Source organism: Bombyx mandarina, chromosome 05 (assembly GCF_030267445.1).
Source record: "Bombyx mandarina strain Sakado chromosome 05, ASM3026744v2".
NCBI lineage: Eukaryota > Metazoa > Arthropoda > Insecta > Lepidoptera > Bombycidae > Bombyx > Bombyx mandarina.
Window position 1 is genome coordinate 2,291,821 of NC_143212.1, and position 21,725 is coordinate 2,313,545.

The 21,725-nt window shown below is 38.0% G+C and overlaps 1 protein-coding gene across 1 annotated transcript; it reads right to left on the reverse strand.

The window, feature by feature from the left end:
• Positions 1–3,721: 3,721 nt before the first annotated feature.
• On the reverse strand, positions 3,722–18,787 carry LOC114244005 (acyl-coenzyme A oxidase 1). Its single transcript, XM_089727529.1, has 13 exons — positions 18,613–18,787; positions 16,477–16,633; positions 15,936–16,104; positions 14,956–15,079; positions 13,813–14,057; positions 13,030–13,190; positions 10,301–10,463; positions 8,298–8,488; positions 7,810–7,959; positions 6,748–6,853; positions 6,493–6,645; positions 5,425–5,541; positions 3,722–3,909 (listed from the first exon to the last, which is right to left on the reverse strand). Exons 1-13 carry the CDS (start codon positions 18,728–18,730, stop codon positions 3,766–3,768), a joined length of 1,998 nt encoding a protein of 665 aa, XP_089583655.1. The 5' UTR covers positions 18,731–18,787; the 3' UTR covers positions 3,722–3,765.
• Positions 18,788–21,725: the final 2,938 nt, after the last annotated feature.

Consider the following 21,725-nt stretch of genomic DNA (forward strand, 5'->3'; position numbering starts at 1 on the left):
TGTTGTAAATTTGGAAAAATGTCGCTAAAATCAAATAGCTATTCACCCCTATAATTATTATAACGGAATGTATTTCTAACGGAACATACCGCAAATTTCTACTTCCTGATAGAGATGTGGAGCGAAAGCTACTTAATACATAAAAGGAACTATGCAACAGGTGAGTATAGGACTCAATTACGGTAAAATAATTATGCCTATAATATTTTTTGTAAATTTCATTTTTATTGCACGATCCTGTATTGTCCGTGTTATTCTTTTACCGTGGAAGTATTCGCGAATGCGAGCTAAGTACGTATTTAATTAGAAAAACTGGTAGCTGCCTGCGGGATTCGAACACATCGCATCGTTCGGTACGAGCTTATCCTTTAGGTCACGATCCTACATCGTAATGTATTCCTTAGTAAATAACAAAGTCGACTTAAATTTTGTAGTAACATGTATGATCATTATTTGAACTCCGGAATAATGATATCCAGACAAGTGTTCACGAAAGATCGACGATGAAGGAACAACATTGTGAAGTGGAATAGTATCCGAAATGCGTAATTACAGTGGACACAATATATACGTTTTAATTCGCAAATGTTAGTATGTTTAAAGTCCTAAGGCACCCTAAGGCGGGGCAGAGAGCTTCAACAGTATTTCACCACCGCGATCGGTCTTGGCCTACGCACTTTACTGCTGCTTGGCACGGTCTGCTTTGCACAAGCCCTGAGGGGTTCACTCTATGCCTTACCTCGGGATGTGTGTGGGCTTTCTCCTGAGAGTATAGCTTATGCCATCCGTTTGCGACGCATAATCTGCTTGCCAATTAGCATTTCCCGACACGCCTCCCACAGAGGTTCGTTGGGTATCTTCCCAGGCCAGAAAATGCCAAATATTTGCCGCAAGCAGCAGTTGATGAATACCCGAATCGGCCGCGTGATCCTGATAGTGCTACCAGTAAATTTCCATCATTTGATTGGGACATTACTTCAGTTGGTCCCATTTTATTTCATATCGTTCCTTATGCATTTCATTTCAAAATCAACTTGATTATATACGGCGCCGTATCATTTTTCATGTAACAAAGTATGTACATATATTTATAGGATTTGGAAAGAACAAAACGTACGAAAAGAGTATGGAAAGGAAAGTGAAGAGAAAAAACGGTAAGAAAGGGAGAAAAGCAAGATGCCGAAGACGATTGAATGACCAGGGCACTGTGAAGTCGTCGTGGCCTAAAGGATAAGACGTCCGGTGCATTCGTGTGTAGCGATGCACCGGTGTTCGAATCCCGCAGGCGGGTACCAATTTTTCTAATGAAATACGTACTTAACAAATGTTCACGATTGACTTCCACGGTGAAGGAATAACATTGTGTAATAAAAATCAAACCCGCAAAATTATAATTTGCGTAATCACTGGTGGTAGGACCTCTTGGGAGTCCGCACGGGTAGGTACCACCACCTCGCCTATTTCCGCCGTGAAGCAGTAATGCGTTTCGGTTCGAAGGGTGGGGTAGCCGTTGTAACTATACTGAGAGCTTAGAACTTATATCTCGAGGTGGGTGGCGCGTTTACGTTGTAGATGTCTATGGGCTCCAGTAACCACTTAACACCAGGTGGGCTGTGAGCTCGTCCACCCATCTAAACAATAAATAAAAAAAAGGTGCTGGTTAATTTTTAAGTAAAATAACAGTAAGAGAACGTTTTGGAAGAAAACAATAAAAGTGCAACAGTGGAATAGTTTTATTTTATGCGCCACGATCCCAATTCTACACTTATGTGTTTATTAATTAAACTCGACACTAGTAATAAAGGCATCGCAAGAAGGTATTTGCCATACTGAAAAAAAAATATACCCAGACTCAAATATATGTAGGTACTCCAAGACTGAGCAGTATTCCAACCCGGATCCTGCGGTACACTATCCAAGATATATACGACTATATCTTTATCACCTATATAATCATTATATAAACGAGGCGATCAATTGGCACACCTAATTTGGACTTTGCAATCTCTCAAACGAGAAGCATGTCCTACATTATCACACTTACATATCGACGCCTGAAAGGCCAACGTGACTAAGCGACAATAACTGCTTTGTACATAAATAATAGGCAATAACCATATTCGATGCGCAAAAAAATATATATTTCTAGGTCAATTAAAACCATTTCAATCCTACAGCTACTAACTAGATTCTACTACAGCTAGATTTGTTAAAATAAATTTTGTTTTCAGGTATCTCAACTTTATATTAGTCTACTGTAAAGTTCACGCATTGTCGCTTAGTCACGTTTGCCTTTCAAGCGTCGATATGTACTTATATTACATAATGCCATAAATATGATAAACTTTGCATTCGGAAGGTGACTCTTGGATAATATTTGGCTTAATGCGCACATGTTGACGATGCTTATCTAAATTGGGTATATTTTCCCACTGATAAACCGAAAAAAAACATGTTTCAACGAAAATAAGGGCTTCCACAAAGACCCACAGTCCAAATAATCCAATAACCTCACAGTTTTTTTTTATTGTGTGTGTGTATGGTTCTCTTTTTAACTAACATCAAAAAAGTGAAGGTTATCAATTCGACTGTTTTATTATCTGTCTTACTTACCTAAGAACTTTTTTCTCGGTCGACCGATTTTGATACTGATCCTTTTGTTTTAAAGCTAGTGTTTCCTATTAAAATTTTATCAAGATCTGATCAGTGGTTTTTGAGTTTACCTTAATGCAAATTTAATTCTATTCTACCGTATTAATGATGGTTTTATTATGCTAGAGCAGGTTTATCTTTTTGTTAAAGTTTTGTATTACATTAAAATGCACATAAATATTTTACGTTATAAAATTACAAAAGTAATGAAAACATACAATAGTTAAAACAATTTCCTGACTATACCGCGCTTTATATTAGACAAACTTTAGCTACATAATAAGTAATATACTTTATATATTTTACTGACTCCGTGGTGTAGTCGTTACCACCCCTGACTGGTGCGCCGAGGGTCGTGGGTTCGACTCCCACATCGGGCAAACTAAATCTGATGAGTAGATTTGTTTGCTCTTTGTCTGGGTGTTTATTATTTATATTTGTATATATTTAAACGTATATAAGTATGTTTGTCAGTCCCTGGTATCCAGAGAATCCTAAATTGGGGCCGGAAATTCTTTTTTCTCCTACCTACGCCGAAAGTTCGGTTTTCATCACGCTGTACAGGGAAGAAAGTCTAACTTATTCTCCCTAGGTACTGACAATTGCGCATGCGTGTTAGTGTCTACGTCTGCTCTCACGCACCTAAATTCTCCGCCATTGTTGTGCTCGGGTAATTTGCAATCTTGTGTTTAGTGTAAAAGTGAAATAAACAAAAGGCAATAACATTTAATAGTGAAGTATTAAACAAAGATGAGTTCATCAGACAGTTCTTATTCAATTAGTAGTAGTTCATTTAAAAATTAAAAAACAGTTAAATTGTTTTTTTATGGGTGAAGGCGCTCCGCGCCCCCAAACCCCCGCCAGGGCTTCGCCCCTGGACCCCGGCTCAGCACTCCACGGGTGCTAAGTTTTTTACAATGTCGAACTTTCGGCCTGGTAGGTGAAAAAATAGAATGTGCACCGCGGGAAAAAAGTAGGATATGTCATCCCAGGGAAGAAATGTCCAACTTTTCTCCCTTGGTGCACAATGTACTATATTTTGCCCAAACGGGTAATTGAAACTAAAACAAAATATAAAAATATAGTTTATTACGAAAATAGTCAAGAGCATGTTTACAGTTTCGCAGTCATGAAAGGTTTGAGGTACTGGTGGAAGGATCTGTTGACGGGTTCCGCGTTGAGAGGACTCTTCAGCGCCTCCTCCATCAGGCGCTCGTACACGCGCCCGTCGTAAGCACCCAGAGTGGAGTTAAGGATCTGTAACCAACAATGGAATAGCACATTTGTTTTTTTCTAGACAAAATTAATACAATGTATGCTGGTCTATCTATTATGGAATCCATTAAAAACATTCACCCCATGTCCAAAGATCTTCGCGCTTGCTATTAACAAGTACTGTTGACTAATTAAATTCACCTAATAAATTCATTTAAATTCTCGTATCGAAATAACAATATGCTAATAGAGCAAAAAAGTCACCGCAGTCTTTGACAGGTGCATGACATTGAAGCAAATTCGTACTTGGAGCAAAGATAATACGGACGTCTGATTCTGCCGCTGATCGTGGGATAATCGTGAAGGAGAATTCATTTATAATTATGACGAGTAAATCGACACAAAACCGCTCTCGAGAAAATATAAACGGAACACCTTCATATAAATGTAATGACAAAACATTATACCGAAAAGAAATAATTGTGTAAGATTTATTATGGAATTCAATCTATTCAGCGTCGACACCATTGCAGTAGTTATAAGGTAATCAATATCTCTTCTAAGCAAGATAAAAGCTGCACAAATAAACAGAAAAATGCTAAGAGTACAGAATGGATTTCATCATCATCATCAGCCTGCGGCAGTCCACGGCAGAACCTAGGCCTCCCCCAAAGCTCGCCACTGAACCCGATCTTCGGTTCTACGCATCCAGTTACTGCCAGCTGCCTTGCGCAGGTCGTCGCTCCATCTAGCAGGAGGGTGTCCTACACTACGTTTGCCGGTTCGCGGTCTCCACTCCAGAACACGTCTACCCCAACGGTTATCGGATCTGCGACATATGTGACCAGCCCACTGTCACTTCAGCTTAGCTTTAAAAATTACCAGATTTTTTTGATGTTTTATTAACTGGTAGTATTAGTAAACCAGGAGATACAAAAAAAAACTCAAAATGACCCTAAATATTAACACTTTACGGTCCCAAGACTAATAAGGCTGAACTATATGTCCAATACGTGTGGACTCTGGACCTCAAAAGTCCAAAGTCCACGCATATTGGACACAAGTCTTTCGGTTAAGTGGCATTTGAAAATAAAAACAATCCCAATATTATTTATGAAATTGAAATGATGCGTATGATGGACATTTCAAATATTGGAAAACACAGAAAATCCTAAAAAATGAAATACAGGTTAAGATACGATTTATCTAAAAGGAATATCAACAATAATAAAAGAAAAGAGAAGACGGGAAGAATAGTCAAAAACCAAATCTCTCAATGAAAAAAAAAAGTTGACAATCTTCATAGAAGAGAGAAATATGAGATTTCAAGAACAACAAAATGGTCGAATATTTCCAAAATCTGACCAGTGATTTTAGGACCTTCTTTACCAAGGCCACTAATAATATGAAGAGACCAACTGGCTACCGAAGCCGGTAGATACCCAACTTAAATGCCGTTTTGTATGCCGTTTTGTTGGAATCGAAGCGCTCTCACGAAAACATTAAACGGTTTCCAATTTGCCTGTCAAAGATCATTCAAGCGCTTTTGATACGAACCTCGTCTCTGATGTCAAAGCCGTCCACTAAACCGACTGCGTTTGGTCGAATTATTGCCAGCAACTCTTCATATCTCTGCTGTAGTTGCATAACGTCATCCTTTTGCATTTTAGTATACTGAAAACAACAAAACATTTATTTAATACTAGCAGCCCGTCCTCGCTTCGCATCGAAAATGAGATGTCAGATTTTTTTCCTACTTACTCGATACTTATCAGTATATTTTACGTTATTCACACTAAGTATATGTTTATAAATTATAACCTAAGTGTTGCTTTGATGTGTCAGCTATATTATTGTAAAGTTTCATCAAAATCCATATAGTAGTTTTTGCATGAAAGAGTAACAAACATATATCCATATATTCTTACAAACTTTCTGGTTTATAATATTATAAAAGTAGGATAATCGAAAAAGAAAAACCTCGTGCCTTATTTTTTTAGACATTTTCGATTCAAAGCACTGTTTATATAGGTAGGAAAGTCTTACTGTCATCACGATTAAAGCTCATAAATAAACTCCAAGAGGGACCCCAGTAGTTAAATTTACATTTACTCCTCAACAGATAAGGCGAAATGATAATATAGTACGATAAAATATACCAATATAAATACCAATGATAAATTAAGTCGTAGGAAATGCAACAGAGATTTCAACGTATCAAGATGAAAATCGGCAAACAAGCTGTATTAAAGTCTGTAACCAAACCCATCTATAGCAATAAAATAAACCTTTCAATGGTCGTTCGTTCTATGTCGACTGATTCGTGTATGTCTTTTAGGAAGGCATTGAAAATACTGACATATTAAATGCATTATCTATGTTTTTTTTTTATGAATGAGGGATTACTCGTGGCCCAGAGGCCTTTCCAGTTTCACGAGGACAGGTGGGCATTATCTATGATACTGACTGCAGCCAGTCACGTTCATGTTCCTTTCATTTATTTTGTTTCTTTCCGAGTCACACCTGTTAAGTCTCTGTCTTAATCTATGTCCAGTATTTTTATGTCGTATATCCTGTCAAAGAGGGTGCACGCCACGATAACTTTAAATAAACTTTTATACTGACCACTAGAAAGTCTCCCTTTTTCTCCAACGCCCAATAAATAATGTACAATTCAACCAATTCCAGCAGCACCTTCGACAGAGCAGGGGAGAGCGATTTTGTGAGTCGCTGCGCTTCAAGCCAAGATTTCTCGTAGATAATCACCCGGCAATGTGCCTGCGGACATAATAACAAGTAACGTATACTGGAAAAAACAACATTAAGATTGTTCTGACATTTAAATTGTATTATAATACGATTTATTTTGTTTAAAACTACCTCACTAGCTCTCACAAGTTGCACGGAAGCCTGATTCCAAGAATCTTCGTAATCTAATCCAGTCTTTTCGTGTTTCTCTATTTCATCGTAAGCTGCCTTTGTTAATCTAAAAACGAAAGCATTATTATCAACCACTGAAACTTTATATCCGTTGCCCTATTAGTTAAGCCGGACCGCCTGAAGTATTTGCAGCCGAAGTAGATAGCTTGTTGTTGCCCATGCGAGTCTACAGTGTAGACTCTACACTTACCCACTATTAATTGGTCTAAGCTAAATACTAGAGAAGTAAGAATTCAGGGGTCTCGGTCAAATCACCATTTATTATTTACTCGCGAAGTCTGTTCGTTGCCATGACGACGAGAGCAAAGTCCAATAGTATTGCAACAACTTATTGGACATATTGACCTTTGAGATTGAAAAAAAAACAAACATTACAAAAATTTGCATAAAATATCTAAACGAACATAAAAATAACGTATAATTAATGACGGATTTTCAAGTTTTTTGTTCACATGTGTAGAAAAGAGGAGAAAAAAGGAGAAGATGGAATGGCATGTGCACGTGATGAGACGATATGACAATGAGGTTGTTAAGAGAGTTTTAACTATGTATGTGGAAGGCTTTAGAGGAAGAGGTAGACCTAAGAAAAAATTGATGGATTGCGTGAAAGACAATATGTGTAAGAGGGGAGTGAGCGAAGAAATGGTATATGATAGAGGAATATGCAAGGAGAAAATATTTTGCGCTGACGCCAAGTGACTGGGAGAAGAGTGATGACTCGATGGACAAACTAGTGTTTCAAGTCCAGGTGAAAGGCCAAGGATCGCGCGGCCGATCACCGTCTGGACTGATCTGATAAAGAAAGTACGTGAGTCCACCGTGGTCCAGTGTACTCCAAAATGCCTCAGACCCCCAGAAGCACAATTCCGAGTGGGCAATACTCGAAAACAATAGGGACTTAATGCCGCCGCGTGTACATCATCAGCGCAACTATGACCGCTCTAACAAGAGTCCGATAGAGAAGAGAAAACGTCTGAACCATAAAAATCAAATTAGCTTTACCCTGCTGCGATTGCCTGGAACCCTATGACGATGCCTTCGGGAGTATTCTGCCAATTACGACTACTGTTCTTGTCAAAGTCCAACAGATAGGCCACAGTTGATGTTATCGCTTTACCAGACAATGCTTGCTTCAAAGTCTTCATAAGATATCTAAAAGACAACGCCATTAGATTAGATTAAGGCTAATTAATTATCCTCTAGTTAATTCACTCACTGCGAATTATGTGGCTCAACTTCCAATCTCTATTACATTTAAATGCTTAACATATTTACAGATTCCGTGTCGAGCTATTGGTGGCCAAAATTGATGTATTTTTAAAAAAGATTATTTTAAAAATAAATTTATTTTTAATACACGAGCCGCCGTGATAATATAGCAAGTACAAAAATATTGACCCTTTCTTCTGTGTCTTGCAATTTCTTGTTTTCAACAACAATCGCCACGAAACAAAACAAAATGATACCTAATTACAAATTTTCTACGTCACCTTGCAGTTTGCAGCATCATAACCGTGTATTCTCCTTCGTAAGTCACACTGGCCGTGACGATGGCCTGAATAAAAGGGAAGCTTGAAGACTTCATGTATCCGTGTCCACCGCAAGCTAGCCTGCAATCGTCGATGTGGATTGAGGCGTCTCGAGAGCAGACCGCCTTGAGACAACAGGAGACTGCGTGTAGCTGAAATACGTATATTGTATGGCGGGTATAATTTATATTAATAAACTAGAGACCCGCCCTCGCTTCGCTTCGGAAGGATTAAATTTTATTATTGATTAGCGGCCCGCTCCGGCTCCGCTCGAGTCATTAACAAAAATTTCAACGATATTTGACGTTGTTTTATTTTTTTAAATAAAATAACACTTCTTGCGGCATAGCTGTAATAGTTATACATATACTATCGCGTCACTTTTTGTAAATAATACTGTGTTCTACAAAGTAGTAGTGCATTATTTTATTCTATCATCAATAGTTTTCGCAGGGCACGCGATGTAAAGAATATTTTAGGTAATTTTTTACACCTTGGGTTACATTATTGGAGTGTTAATAAAGATCCCTATATTTTTTTTCAAAAAAGATTAAAGCCCTTGTCACTCGGGAATAGTCTAGCTTCCAAAAAGTGAAAAAAAAATTCTAATCGGTTCAGTAGTTCGAAGCCTATTCAATACAAACAAACAAACAAATCTTTCCTCTTTATAATATTAGTATAGAAGTATAGATTATAGTTGAGTCCCGCAATGTTACCCGAGGTTATTGTCGTAACGCGGGTAACGCCGCAGGGCAAAGCTAGTCTAAAAAAAGCAGCCGTCTAAAAAAAGTTACTCCTTATATCATCAGCTACATATCAGTGAAAGCCCCGTCAAAATCGGTCCTGCCGTTCCAGAGATTAGCAGGAACAAACAGACAGACAGACAAAAATTGTAAAAAATCTTAGTTTTGGTGTATATGTTACCGGAAATGTATGAAATCAAGGAATTGTATACAAATCCTAGGAAATGTGTACAATTCCGATTCTATTTAGGAAATGTATAAAATATTGTTTGAAAAACTATTTAATGCATAGATATCCTAGGAAATGTATAAATTTCCTCGGAATTGTATATAATTCCAATATCGTATTAGGAAATGTATAAAGTAAATGCTTTCTGTAATCAAACACGTTGTTAATAATATTTTTTTATTATAACACTTATTGAGACAATCGGGTAACAGTCATACCGTAAAATAATAATAATATATTCATATTATCTTACTAATTAAAACTTCTAAAATCAACTATCTATTAACTTTTAACGTATCACAAAATCAACTTATATTTATTCTTATAAAATAAAATTTTCATTTGGCAAGTAATCAGTCTGATAATTAAGTAATTATAAATGTCAAAGTATAAAAGTAAATCTTTATATTATAATACTTTGTCAGTCCATATAGCCATTTATTTTTGCAGGGTAAGCTCGAATGGCATTTGGAAGTACATAATACTTTATTTTTTAAACACAGACATCTTGATGTAGCACAGTTTTTCTTGCAAAGGCACTTCTTAAATCCCTGGCCGGTTCCAGTGGATTGCAAGTTGGCAACTGACCGTAGTGCAAGACTCGTCCCGCTGTCCCCGCGTACCCACCAATATCTTAAATGTTTTACATTTCCGATTGCTATTTAGGAAATGTATAGATTTCCTAGGAAATGTGTAATGTGTAAGTATAATATAATTTATTTCACACATTTCCGTGCGATTTTAGGAATTACATACATTTCCTAGGAATTGTATACAATGACGGATTACATACATTTCCGTTAACATATATACTGTATATTTCAGTGTATAAAAAAACATGAATAAATGTTTTATAGCAAAATTTGACGGTAGTCAGCACCAATGTTCAATTTTCGAAGAATAACAAAACCTTAATCTTCCGGTAAAAATAAACCCGAGATTAAAACCGTTAAAGAATTTTGATTAAATTAAAACCACACTATACAACTTACTTCAGGCAACTGTTCAAGGTTCCCTTTATCCAAATCGCTGGTGACCTTGTAGTAAGTATCCCAGAGCCAGTGCCCAGTGATGCGGTAAACGTGACTCGTAGCGACAGCAATGAACAACTTATGTTGTTGAGTCACGTATTCAATAATCTGTGGCTCCGGTTGTCTGTATACATAAAAAAAAAACCCTAATAATTAACAAGGAGGCGTTTCACTAAATTAAAATAAAATAAGGCTTATCGTTAAATGTATTTATTACATAATACCATAGTATATTATTACTATAAAAACGATTAAAATTCTGGTAGGAATTGAAGAAATGATTTGTCATTATTTATCCAACGCGCGTAATGATCAATTTTTATAACGCCGATGAACAATGTAGCACTTAATGTAGCACTACTGACACTAGCACAAAGTTAAAATACTCATAATGATTTATAAGTCGTCGTGGCCTAATAAAGGATAAGACGTCCGGTGCATTCGTATCTTGCGATGCACCGGTGTTCGAATTCCGCAGGCAGGTATCCATTTTTTCAATGAAATACGTACTTAACAATTGTTCACGATCGACTTCCACGGTGAAAGAATAACATCATGTAATAAAAAACTCAAACTCGCAAAATTTTATTTTGCGTAGTTACTGGTAGTAGAACGTCTTGTGAGTTGTGAGCCCGCTCGGGTAGGTACCACCACCTTGACTATTTCTACTGTAAAGCACTAATGAGTTTGGATTTGAAGAGTGAGGCAGCGCTTGTATTGTACTGCTTAGAACTCATATCTGAAGGTGGATGGCGGCACTTACGTTGTAGATTTCTATGGGATCCGGTAACTTAACACCAGGTGGGCCGTGAGCTCGTCCACACATTTAAGAAATAAATAATGCTAAAAAAAATAATGTGATTTGAATATGTATCAGAAAAAGAACACACATTTGTTTTAATATTATTAAAATTTACAGAACGTAATTTTATTCGGGGCGCAATGTCAAGACAGAAGTCAACGCATTGTTTGAAAAACTATAAACATAATAAGAAACTGACGTAAATATTTATGTTCGTGAATCACCATTTTTAGCTTTTTTTTCTTCTACCTATTCTAGCAACCTGAAAAGGGTATTCTAAATTCACCGAACTACTAGGTGAGCTCGCGGGGCTCAAACCTGACGTTGTTGCTAGCACGAACCCTAGCAAGAGCCGTGCTTCGCAGAACTACCACCGGATTGGAAACGCGACCCACTAAGAAGATCGGGCGAGAAACTCAGTGGGCCTTGTCTTAATGTGGGTTAATTTACTCGCCGAGCCCTTCGTCGCAAGGGACGGGTTCGACGAGAACGATGTCCGGATCGTTATTTGATTCGGTACTAGTGTTCACCGAATGCTAGAAATACAACCGTAATCACGGACACCTTCAAGGTTTCGATTAATTTTATATTTACAAATGACATTATCTATTTTTCTTTGTAATTGACAGTTTAAAAACTAATTAATAACTAAGGGAATAGTTCTAATATTGATACACAAAATCTCGTCAAGAGTTATGAAAAAATCGGTTGACAAACAAAAGAGGAAATAGTACTCAGTTAAGTTTTGTGTTTTTGCTTGTTTGGATCGTTACTACGAACACAAGACTGCCGTGCTAAAGACCGATATTCAGGAGAGCTAAGCTATTAGCCAATTGACGAGAAGACGTGTTGAATCACAATCGATGAAGAGCGAAGGACAAGATCTAGTTTGGTCACTAAACCAAAAAGCGGAACCAGGGCTATCCAAAACAATTTGGGATCGACGCATTGCAACTGACTAGAACTCGCAGCCTCAGCAGATTCAGTTAGTAAGCGGGATTTCAAGAATAATGGTTTACTTACAGTAACAATACCGAGTGGCATGTATTCGATAAATACTAGAATTGAAAGTAAGCTTGTTGAGCCTGTTTATCGCTTAGAAAAACAATTAGAACTCGTTCGTTGGCTAGCAAATCTTTTTTATAATAAAATCCCCACAGCTATTTTGGAATTAAAGTTTAATAATTTTAAAACCCAAAGTAAGCTAATACTAACATAATAATGAAGACTTATGACGCTGCGACTGTGTGGACGTTTGGATTTGTCCAAAGCAATAGTCCGAACAAATGTTCGGTCAGTGGCCAGTAATACAGACCTGTTACTTCTAATTCAAAAAAATATCGTTTTGTTTATTGCTTAGATGGATGGAGAAGCTCACAGCCCACCTGGTGTTAAGTGGTTACTGGAGCCCATAGACATCTACAACGTAAATGCGCCACCCACCTCGAGATATAAGTTCTAAGGTCTCAGTATAATTACAACGGCTACCCCACCCTTCGAACCGAAACGCATTACTGCTTCACGGCGGAAATAGGCGGGGTGGTGGTACCTACCCGTGCGGACTCCCAAGAGGTCCTACCGCCAGTGATTACGCAAATTATAATTTTGCGGGTTTGATTTTTATTACACGATGTTATTCCTTCACCGTGAAAGTCAATCGTGAACATATTTTGTTGAGTACGTATTTCATTAGAAAAATTGGTACCCGCCTGCGGGATTCGAACACCGATGCATCGCTACATACGAATGCACCGGACCTCTTATCCTTTAGGCCAGGACGACTTCAAATCGTGTTTAATGTACATTTTATTTGGAAACAAGTAAGTCCAATATTCCGAATTCTGTTTCCGAATGTGAAGGCCTATCCTATCAACTGCCATCAACTCACCCCGGCTTCGGTTGCGACTGGTGCCGGACGACCGAGTACCTGACAGCGACGGTGGACGCTCGGGCCAACTCGTACGCCATATCAGTCACAATCAGAACGCGTATCAATACCATCGTGCCATAAGTCAACTTCTCGCTTTTCGCTTTTACATAGGTCCCGTCCTGGAAATCGATTTATGTTTTATATTTATATTTATCGAATATATCGTTTTAGCCTATACCTACAATATACAAAAATGAATTGCTGTTCGTTAGTCTCGCTAAAGCCCAAGAACGGCTGGACCGATTTGGCTAATTTTTGTCTTAAATTATTTGTGGAAGTCCAGGGAAGGTTTAAAAGGTAGATAAAGATGAAAATGCTCGTAATTAAATAAAAATAACAATTTTGTTTTTCCTTTGATGTGTCCCCCGTCGGACGGATTACTTTTGTTTGTTTAAGTTTATTTTGATATTAAGTTTATTAAGATTGAGGCACTACGAAGTCTGCCGGGTCAGCTAGTATTTTATAAATTATAGCTTTGATTGAGATACAGATGAGATAAGCATAAATTATCACTGCTCCTGAACATTGCACTTATCTCCTATGAAACAGTTTCTACGTAACATAGGTATTACACTCATTCAATTAGTTCTGGTTATAAATGGCTTATGAGGCGGGCTTCTGTCTCGCCAGTTTGTTTTTAATCTTGAATAAATGATAACAAATATTAAGCGCATTTAATGAAACTCTTCGTTCCTTAGTTTACCTTATTATACGTGTTCTAATGGTCATTTTTATGTGTACCTTCAGAACTTGAGCATTCTTCATCAGAAGATTAGGCCTCGGTATTCTAACTTTGTTGAAGCCAAGGAAACCATTGTTGACCGTGTTGTAACCAAGCTTCGATCCAATTTCGCCAATTTTGATACCAGGCATCGGCATGTGCGTTTCCAAGTCCCGAATTTGCACGAGGAACGGATGAACACCATAGCACTTTCCTTTTGTGTATAATTGGGCTACCACAACGCAGTGGTTGGCGGTGTGGGCCACTGAAAACATTAATTGAATAAATGCATAAGCCTAAAGCGTAATAAAAACCATTAACCATTAAAAACACTGCTACACTTCACAAATCGAACCCTATCACCCATCACCATCATCTTATCATTTCATTATCTCATCACATCATAAATCATCGCCTCAACCACATCACTTCATCGCCATCTAATAATAGCCAGCAAGCATAATCATCACCCCTGCCTCGTTGGGCGGGGAGTCCAAGCCCGGACCGAGAGGAGTGCCCCGAGGCCCAATCCAGGCGAAGACCCAACGACGCGATCGAGAAGCTAAAAAACTCGTAAACACACAGAATAAAAAATGTTCGACGAGAATCTAGATCGCACTTCGCCTGGATATTTGGTAAGTATATATTTCAACTTATTTAATTATGTACATCTCTGGTCACAAGGAATCGTAGTGTGGAGCCAGTTGGCCATGTATTTTTAATTTTTTTTATTGCTTAGATGGGTGGACGAGCTCACAGCCCACCTGGTGTTTAGTGGTTACCGGAGCCCATAGACATCTACAACGTAAATGCCGCCACCCACTTTTGAGATATATGTTCAAATGTCTCATAATAGTTACAACGGCTGCCCCACCCTTCAAACCGAAACGCATTACTGCTTCACGGCAGAAATAGGCGGGGTGGTGGAACCAACCCGTGCGGACTCACAACATTTTAGGACCGGCAAAAAATGCAGCAGCCTTCCAACAACGCGGTAGGTACGCAGTATTCTAAAAGCGTGAGTTGGTACAAAAGGATTACATCGACATAATTGGTCTAAAAATATTATCTTAAACAGGAATTGATCTATATGTATATTATATTCGACCCGGACTCAGTAGAGATGAGGCTTGGTTAATTGTTAAATGAAAACATCTTCTTACATCCACCGGGCCACCATTTGAATGAAGTCAGCGTTGGAGTGTTCAGTATAAACTCTTCGGCTTTCGCGTCGTAAGTTGCTGTCGTCTCCAAGCCTCTCAGGAAGGTACCGTGACCCAGCTCCGTCTGAAAAGGTAGATGATGAGAATTTCTTCACTTCTGATACTAGGGCATAATTCAGAAACTGCGTACTGGAAACGAGCTTAACAGAATAAGCAGTGGTGGATTTACACTAGGGGCAGTCGGGGCAAGTGCCCAGGGCGGAAAATTTTTTAGGGCGGCAAAATTTTGAAAGTATTTTTTTTTTTTGTCTTAACAAGATTGCTCAATATAATTAATTAATTCTATTAATTAATAATTTTCTGTTTAATTGATAATTCAATTCATTCATTATTTGTGAATTATAATTTTGGCACTTTTGGTAAAAATTAATAATCAAAATGATTTAATCAATTTCTTTTCTTGGACATTTAAAATAATAATAGATTTTTCCATTTTCTGGAATTAAAGAAATATTAATTAGTTTTTTTTTATGTAATATGTGCAAAATTTATAATTGCTAGAGAAAAAAAAAATGATTAATGTTTTTGGAATGATAACATAATATGATAAAGTTTCTGCAATAAATTAGTTATTTTAATTTGGAAAAATAAAATATAAGTTTAGGTAAAATTCCAGTATTGGGCGGATTTTTATCCGGTGCCCAGGTGCGGCATTACGTCTAAATCCGGCCCTAAGAATAAGGTAGTGTAACAAGAGTAAGAGTAACACATATGGCAATACAAAAACAATCAATAAAACATACACATGTTGTATTAAATTTAACAAGATAAACAAACAGAAAAACCGTAAAACCGTTAATCACGTTTGCAGAACTTCGTTGAAAAGAAGAAAATGTGATAAACAAAAAATGTGACAAACCTGACAAATGTGACAAATGTGACAATGTAACAATAAGACAATAAGATGATAAATAAATGACCTGTGCATAAGTGCCGATCATCTGCATGCTCTGCGCTTTAGGGACCCACTCGGCTGCTTGTTCGGGAGTGGTTTGATGCAAGAGCGTCGGCAGGAACATGCCCATGTGAACCAAAAACGGTGACACATCCTTGAGGACTCCGAACTGCACCCGGTACTTGTTTGTTGGACTGCGAATGACATTTTTAATCAAATGATAATCTTATATATTTAAACGAGCAATTCTTGTACATCACAACCCGTCGCTTGCGACGAAGGGCTCGACGAGTAAATTAACCCTCAGACACAGTCCACTGAGTTTCTCGCCGGATCTTCTCAGTGGGTCGCGTTTCCGATCCGGTGGTAGAATCTGCGAAGCACGGCTCTTGCTAGGGTTCGTATTAGCAACGTCGTCAGGTTTGAGCCCCGTGAGCTCACCTACTAGTTCAGGTTACGCTGAAATAGCCTCTCAAGGCTCTCAGCTTAGGTAGGAAAAAAAAGCGTTACATAACCGTTACAACACCGGACAAATCTGAAAGTCTTTCTAAATGCGCACATCATACCTGAATATGTCCAATAAGTTGTGCGTCTCGAAATATTTCTGGAGAATTTTAAACAATAAACTGGCCTTTCGGATTGCGTTCTCGTAGCGTTCTTTGTGACTTAAATATTCTTCGGGAGTTTCATCCTTCAACTCTTTGACACTAAGCACCAAATCCTCTGCGGGATGAAAAGAAACAAGAAAAACATGTAACTAAAGCTTAAAGATTATTGAAGTGAAACTTCTTTAGAATCGTTGTGATTTCAAACTCGATGAAACGAAAAAATAAGTCCATAGAGACACAAACACATAAATGTATAAGGCCGGTTACAGTGCTCCACCGACCGTCTGTGCGTATGTCAGTCGCGCTTGTTGTTTATATGAAAATTCATAAATCATTACAGTGCTGGACTGACCGTACGCACGCGTATATTGCTACGCACTGCGTACGAGGACCGTCGGTCTAGCGCGTCCGCATGCGTGCCGTCGGTCTACCGACGCGCTATGGAAACAAATGAACGCGTTCAGTGCTGCACCGATCGGTGGACCGACCGTACGGATGTGGGTATCATCATCAAAAAAAGCGATTTCGTATTGAACGTGGCCAAATATATCGACACCGAGCGCCTAATCACCGAAGTTCGTGAACCGCTCTGGGACAAAGGTCACGTGTTATATAAAGATCGTGATGGCAAGTTAAAGGCCTGGCAAGAAGTATGTGCTGATAATTCATCAAAACTTGATAGACATTCTGAAATAATTAAAAAAACCTGAATGTTCCTTAAACGTTTTCGAAAATAATAAGCAGCAATTAAGCTATTTGCAAACGCTTCCCTTTTGCGTACCGACTATACCAATTCGGTCAGATTGTTGGTCAGGAGAGCACTGAATGAAGCAAACTGACGATCGGTTAATGCGTACCGTCAGGACGGAACGTACGCACAGACGATCGGTGGAGCACTGTAACCGGCCTAAGATTCAGCCGGCGAGAGAATGAGATAGAACACATTAGACGTTCTCAGTGTAGTGTGTTTATTTTAATACAGCGCCATCTATGAAAATTTTAATACTAACGTGTGTATGAAACCTCTTGTGAATTTTTATTTAGGATGATACGTAAAGTTAAAATATCAATACACAGAGGGCGCTACCTCATACTATAAAAGATGATTTACAATTATTTACTAATGACAAAATTTTATCTATACTTAGACATTTAGGATAATTGTATTTTAATTTTTGAAGGTTTCACTTCTACCACGTGTGAATTGCACACATGTATTTTTTTTACTGCTGTAAAGCTGCAGAAGAAGTCGCTTTCCGCTTTATATTAAGTAGTTATTGGAATACATAGAGATGTAACATGGCGATTTCCACGTCTGTTGCATGAAATCGGACTGGGTCTACCTACGGTGTTTCATTGAATTGAAAGACTCTGTTGAAGTGCCCGATTTTAAAAGTAATAAATAATAATAATAAATAAATTAAGGAATGATAAGACAAAGAAAATAAAGTTACTATTTTCGCTTTCGTCGACTCGGAAAGTATAATAAATTCAAATTATCGCTACAACTTGATCCTTGTACCACTCACGACCAAAGTTAATATAAGTAAAAATGATAAACAAATAAAAGTATTCGATTAATATAAACCATACGTTGCGGCGAATATGAAAATTTTGAGATAATCGCAAAAATAGAATAAATAAATAATGAGAAAAAACACAAGAGTTCATTTAAAAAAAAAACTTTTTTCAATATACTTTCGGTGTTTAGAGCTACTGCATACTGTGTATTATATATTATATTAGTTATAGTATATTAATAACCGGAACTTTAATTACACAGTCAACTACGGCGCAGGAATATAATATATTTTTCTAATCATATTTATAAATATTGAACAGCAAAATAAAATAAAAAAATCTAGTTTAAATACTAAAAAAACACGCTGAATTTTGAAAACGACATAACAAGCAATTTCATCTTTTTTATTCTACTGATACAGGTCAGGATATTAGAGCGAAGTTTAAATTGTTATAAACTATTGTACTATCATCACTTGAAGTCGACGTCTTTAAGTCGGTGAAAATGACGTTCAAAGAATCTGTTACACACAAATCAACAACAAACGGTAATAAGTTAACAAAATAATTTACCCAACTCTTTCCTCTCCAGGGTGTGTTCCTCTCCTCTGTCAATGAAATGCACCAGTTCCTGTACGTCAAAGGTACATTTCTGTCTCTCTTTGACCAGATCAGGGTTCACGCTGCTCATTGTTATGCTTTAAACTTATTTTGGCGTGCGTTCACAATAAATAAGTCTACTAAACTAATCAGCTGGACTTTGATTATCAAGAAATAAAGAATTTTTAACTTGATACGTAGAATAACAAATTTACCGCGATTTATCATCATTTATCTAGTCTTATCAAAATAATACAAGGTACGAAGCCAGAAGTACTCTTCATTGACTTGTATCTTGAATTTTTCTGTACATTGATGTTAGGAGGAATTGTTTTTTTCTATTCCAGGTAAACACAATATTTTAACCTAGATCACAAAGCTACTTACACCATTTACTGGTCATATACTGGTGGTAGGACGTCTTGTGAGTCCGCACAGGTAGGTACCACCGCCCTGCCTATTTCTGCCGTGAAGCAATAATGCGTTTCGGCTTGAAGGGTGGGGCAGCCGTTGTAACCATAATGAGACCTTAGAACTTATATCTCAAGGTGGGCAGTGCATTTACGTTGTAGATGTCTATGGGCTCCAGTAACCACTTAACACCATGTGGGCTGTGAAATATCCAACCCACGAAGCAATAAAAAAAATAAAAAAAACTTCGAAAATGAAGTTTAAATTCATTCACGTGCACCAAGCTGCACGCGCACCGTTTTTATTTATAATAATGTGACATTTGTTTGTACGTAGTCTTTGATCTCAAGTGTCAGTAGTGAATGGGCTCATAGTCCACCTGCTATTGAGTGTTCACAAAAGATGACGTGATGTGAGATTCAAATTTTATTTGTGTTATATCGTTAATAAGTAGGGGGCTACACATGATAGTAGTAATAGGCTAGTCCAGTCCAACCTAAACTGACAGATTGGTCAACACCTAAGTTCCTCGTAGTTCTCGCAAAGGTTTTTAATGAATATGATCCAACAGTAAGCCGAACTATTGAGGCACCATAAAAACACACAATGACTGCTTAAAAAAATTCAAGATTAACTGATAACACTACGGTATTAGCGTATTATGTATTAGGTAATAATGGTCAAAGGTTACATATGATTACAATACACATCGAATTTTAAAATAATAGATATGAATTTATATATTCATAATAATATGATAACAGCATTCAATATGATAATTCAAAAGTTAAAGAGTTACGGTTTTAAGAAGAATCGCTTCGTCAAACTTAACGAGCTTGTTTTTTTTAACGAAAATAAAACACAGACTACAAATTCGAAAAGAGAAAGACTACATATTCACAAAACGGAAATGGAACTTATTGGCAATACTGACGGAGATTGATAATGATAAAATAATTCGTCTGGAAGAAAAAAAAACGCGCGTTTCGGAAGCAGCTCTCGGCGGTGGGAAGCGGTTTTATGGTGACTGAAATCAATCAAAAGACTAACAGCGATCACAGATTAGATGCTTGGTAATAGCTCTTTGTATACGCATCATAGAGAAAATAAAATCTTCGAGAAACACAACACATAAGCGCCTCTTATTAATCCGTGCATAGTTTTTTTCCCTACTAGTTGATAGCCTAAGGGTCTCAATTCAAACTATTGATTAATATATCATTATGAAAAACATACCTAGTAATAAAAATATTCATCTAAAATCAATCAGCGACATGGGTCGGTAATAGAAATAATAATTGTAACAATGGTTCCTATTACGGCCACTTTTTAAAATTAAAATTTAAACAAATGAAAGCTGCAACTCATGGAAATTAAGTACTTGTTATTTGTGTTTATTAAATTATTAAGAAAATATTAAAAAATATTTAAACATCATTAGAACGCTTTACGATTATATTTTTTAATAAAAACGATATACTTAAGTATACTTACGCAATCGGGACCCGGATACTATGAAATTTGCGCTGTCTCCGTAGTCCAACAACGAACAAAGCAATTATTCTTTAATTCCTGAGCTTAGGAATACGAGCAAACTATGTATATTTGCAATACAAATACATCTTTACTGACGCCTTTGATGTTCGACCAGCCCATACCGTGGGCCCCGAAGGTCAAATATTTAGGCGTCACCCTCGACAGAAGGATGACATTCCGCCCCCACATCAAGACGGTACGCGACCGTGCCGCCTTCATTCTAGGACGTCTCTACCCGATGATATGTAGGCGAAGTAAAATGTCCCTTAGAAATAAGGTGACACTCTACAAAACTTGCATACGCCCCGTCATGACCTATGCAAGTGTAGTGTTCGCTCACGCGGCCCGCACTCACTTAAAATCATTCCAAATCATTCAATCCCGTTTTTGCAGGATAGCCGTCGGAGCCCCGTGGTTCGTCAGGAACGTCGACCTCCATGACGACCTGGACTTAGAGTCCATCAGTAAGTATCTTCAGTCGGCGTCAATGCGCCACTTCGATAAAGCGGCACGACACGAGAACCCTCTCATCGTGGCCGCCGGTAACTACATTCCCGATCCTGCGGACAGAATGGAAAGCAGTCGACGTCGCCCAAAACACGTCATCTCGGATCCTCCCGATCCACTAACGGTGCTTCTAGGTACTTCAAGCACCGGTCACCGTTCTCGTCGAACCCGTCGCTTGCGACGAAGGGCTCGACGAGTAAATTAACTCTCAGACACAGCCCACTGAGTTTCTCGCCGGATCTTCTCAGTGGGTCGCGTTTCCGATCCGGTGGTAGATTCTGCGAAGCACGGCTCTTGCTAGGGTTCGTGTTAGCAACGTCACCAGGTTTGAGCCCCGTGAGCTCACCTACTAAAGTTAGGGTTACGCTGACATAGCCCCTAGGGCTATCAGATTAGGTAGGAAAAAAAAAAAAAAAAAAGACGCCTTCAGCTCTATCAATAGGAGCAAGCTTAGGGATGGCTTGGAAGTCGTCGTGGCCTAACGGATCAGACGTCCGGTGCATTTGTGTTGAGCGATGCACCGGTGTTCGAATCTCAGGCGGGTACCAATTTTTCTAATGAAATACGTACTCAACAAATGTTCACGATTGACTTCCGCGGTGAAGGAATAACATCGTGTAATAAAAATGAAA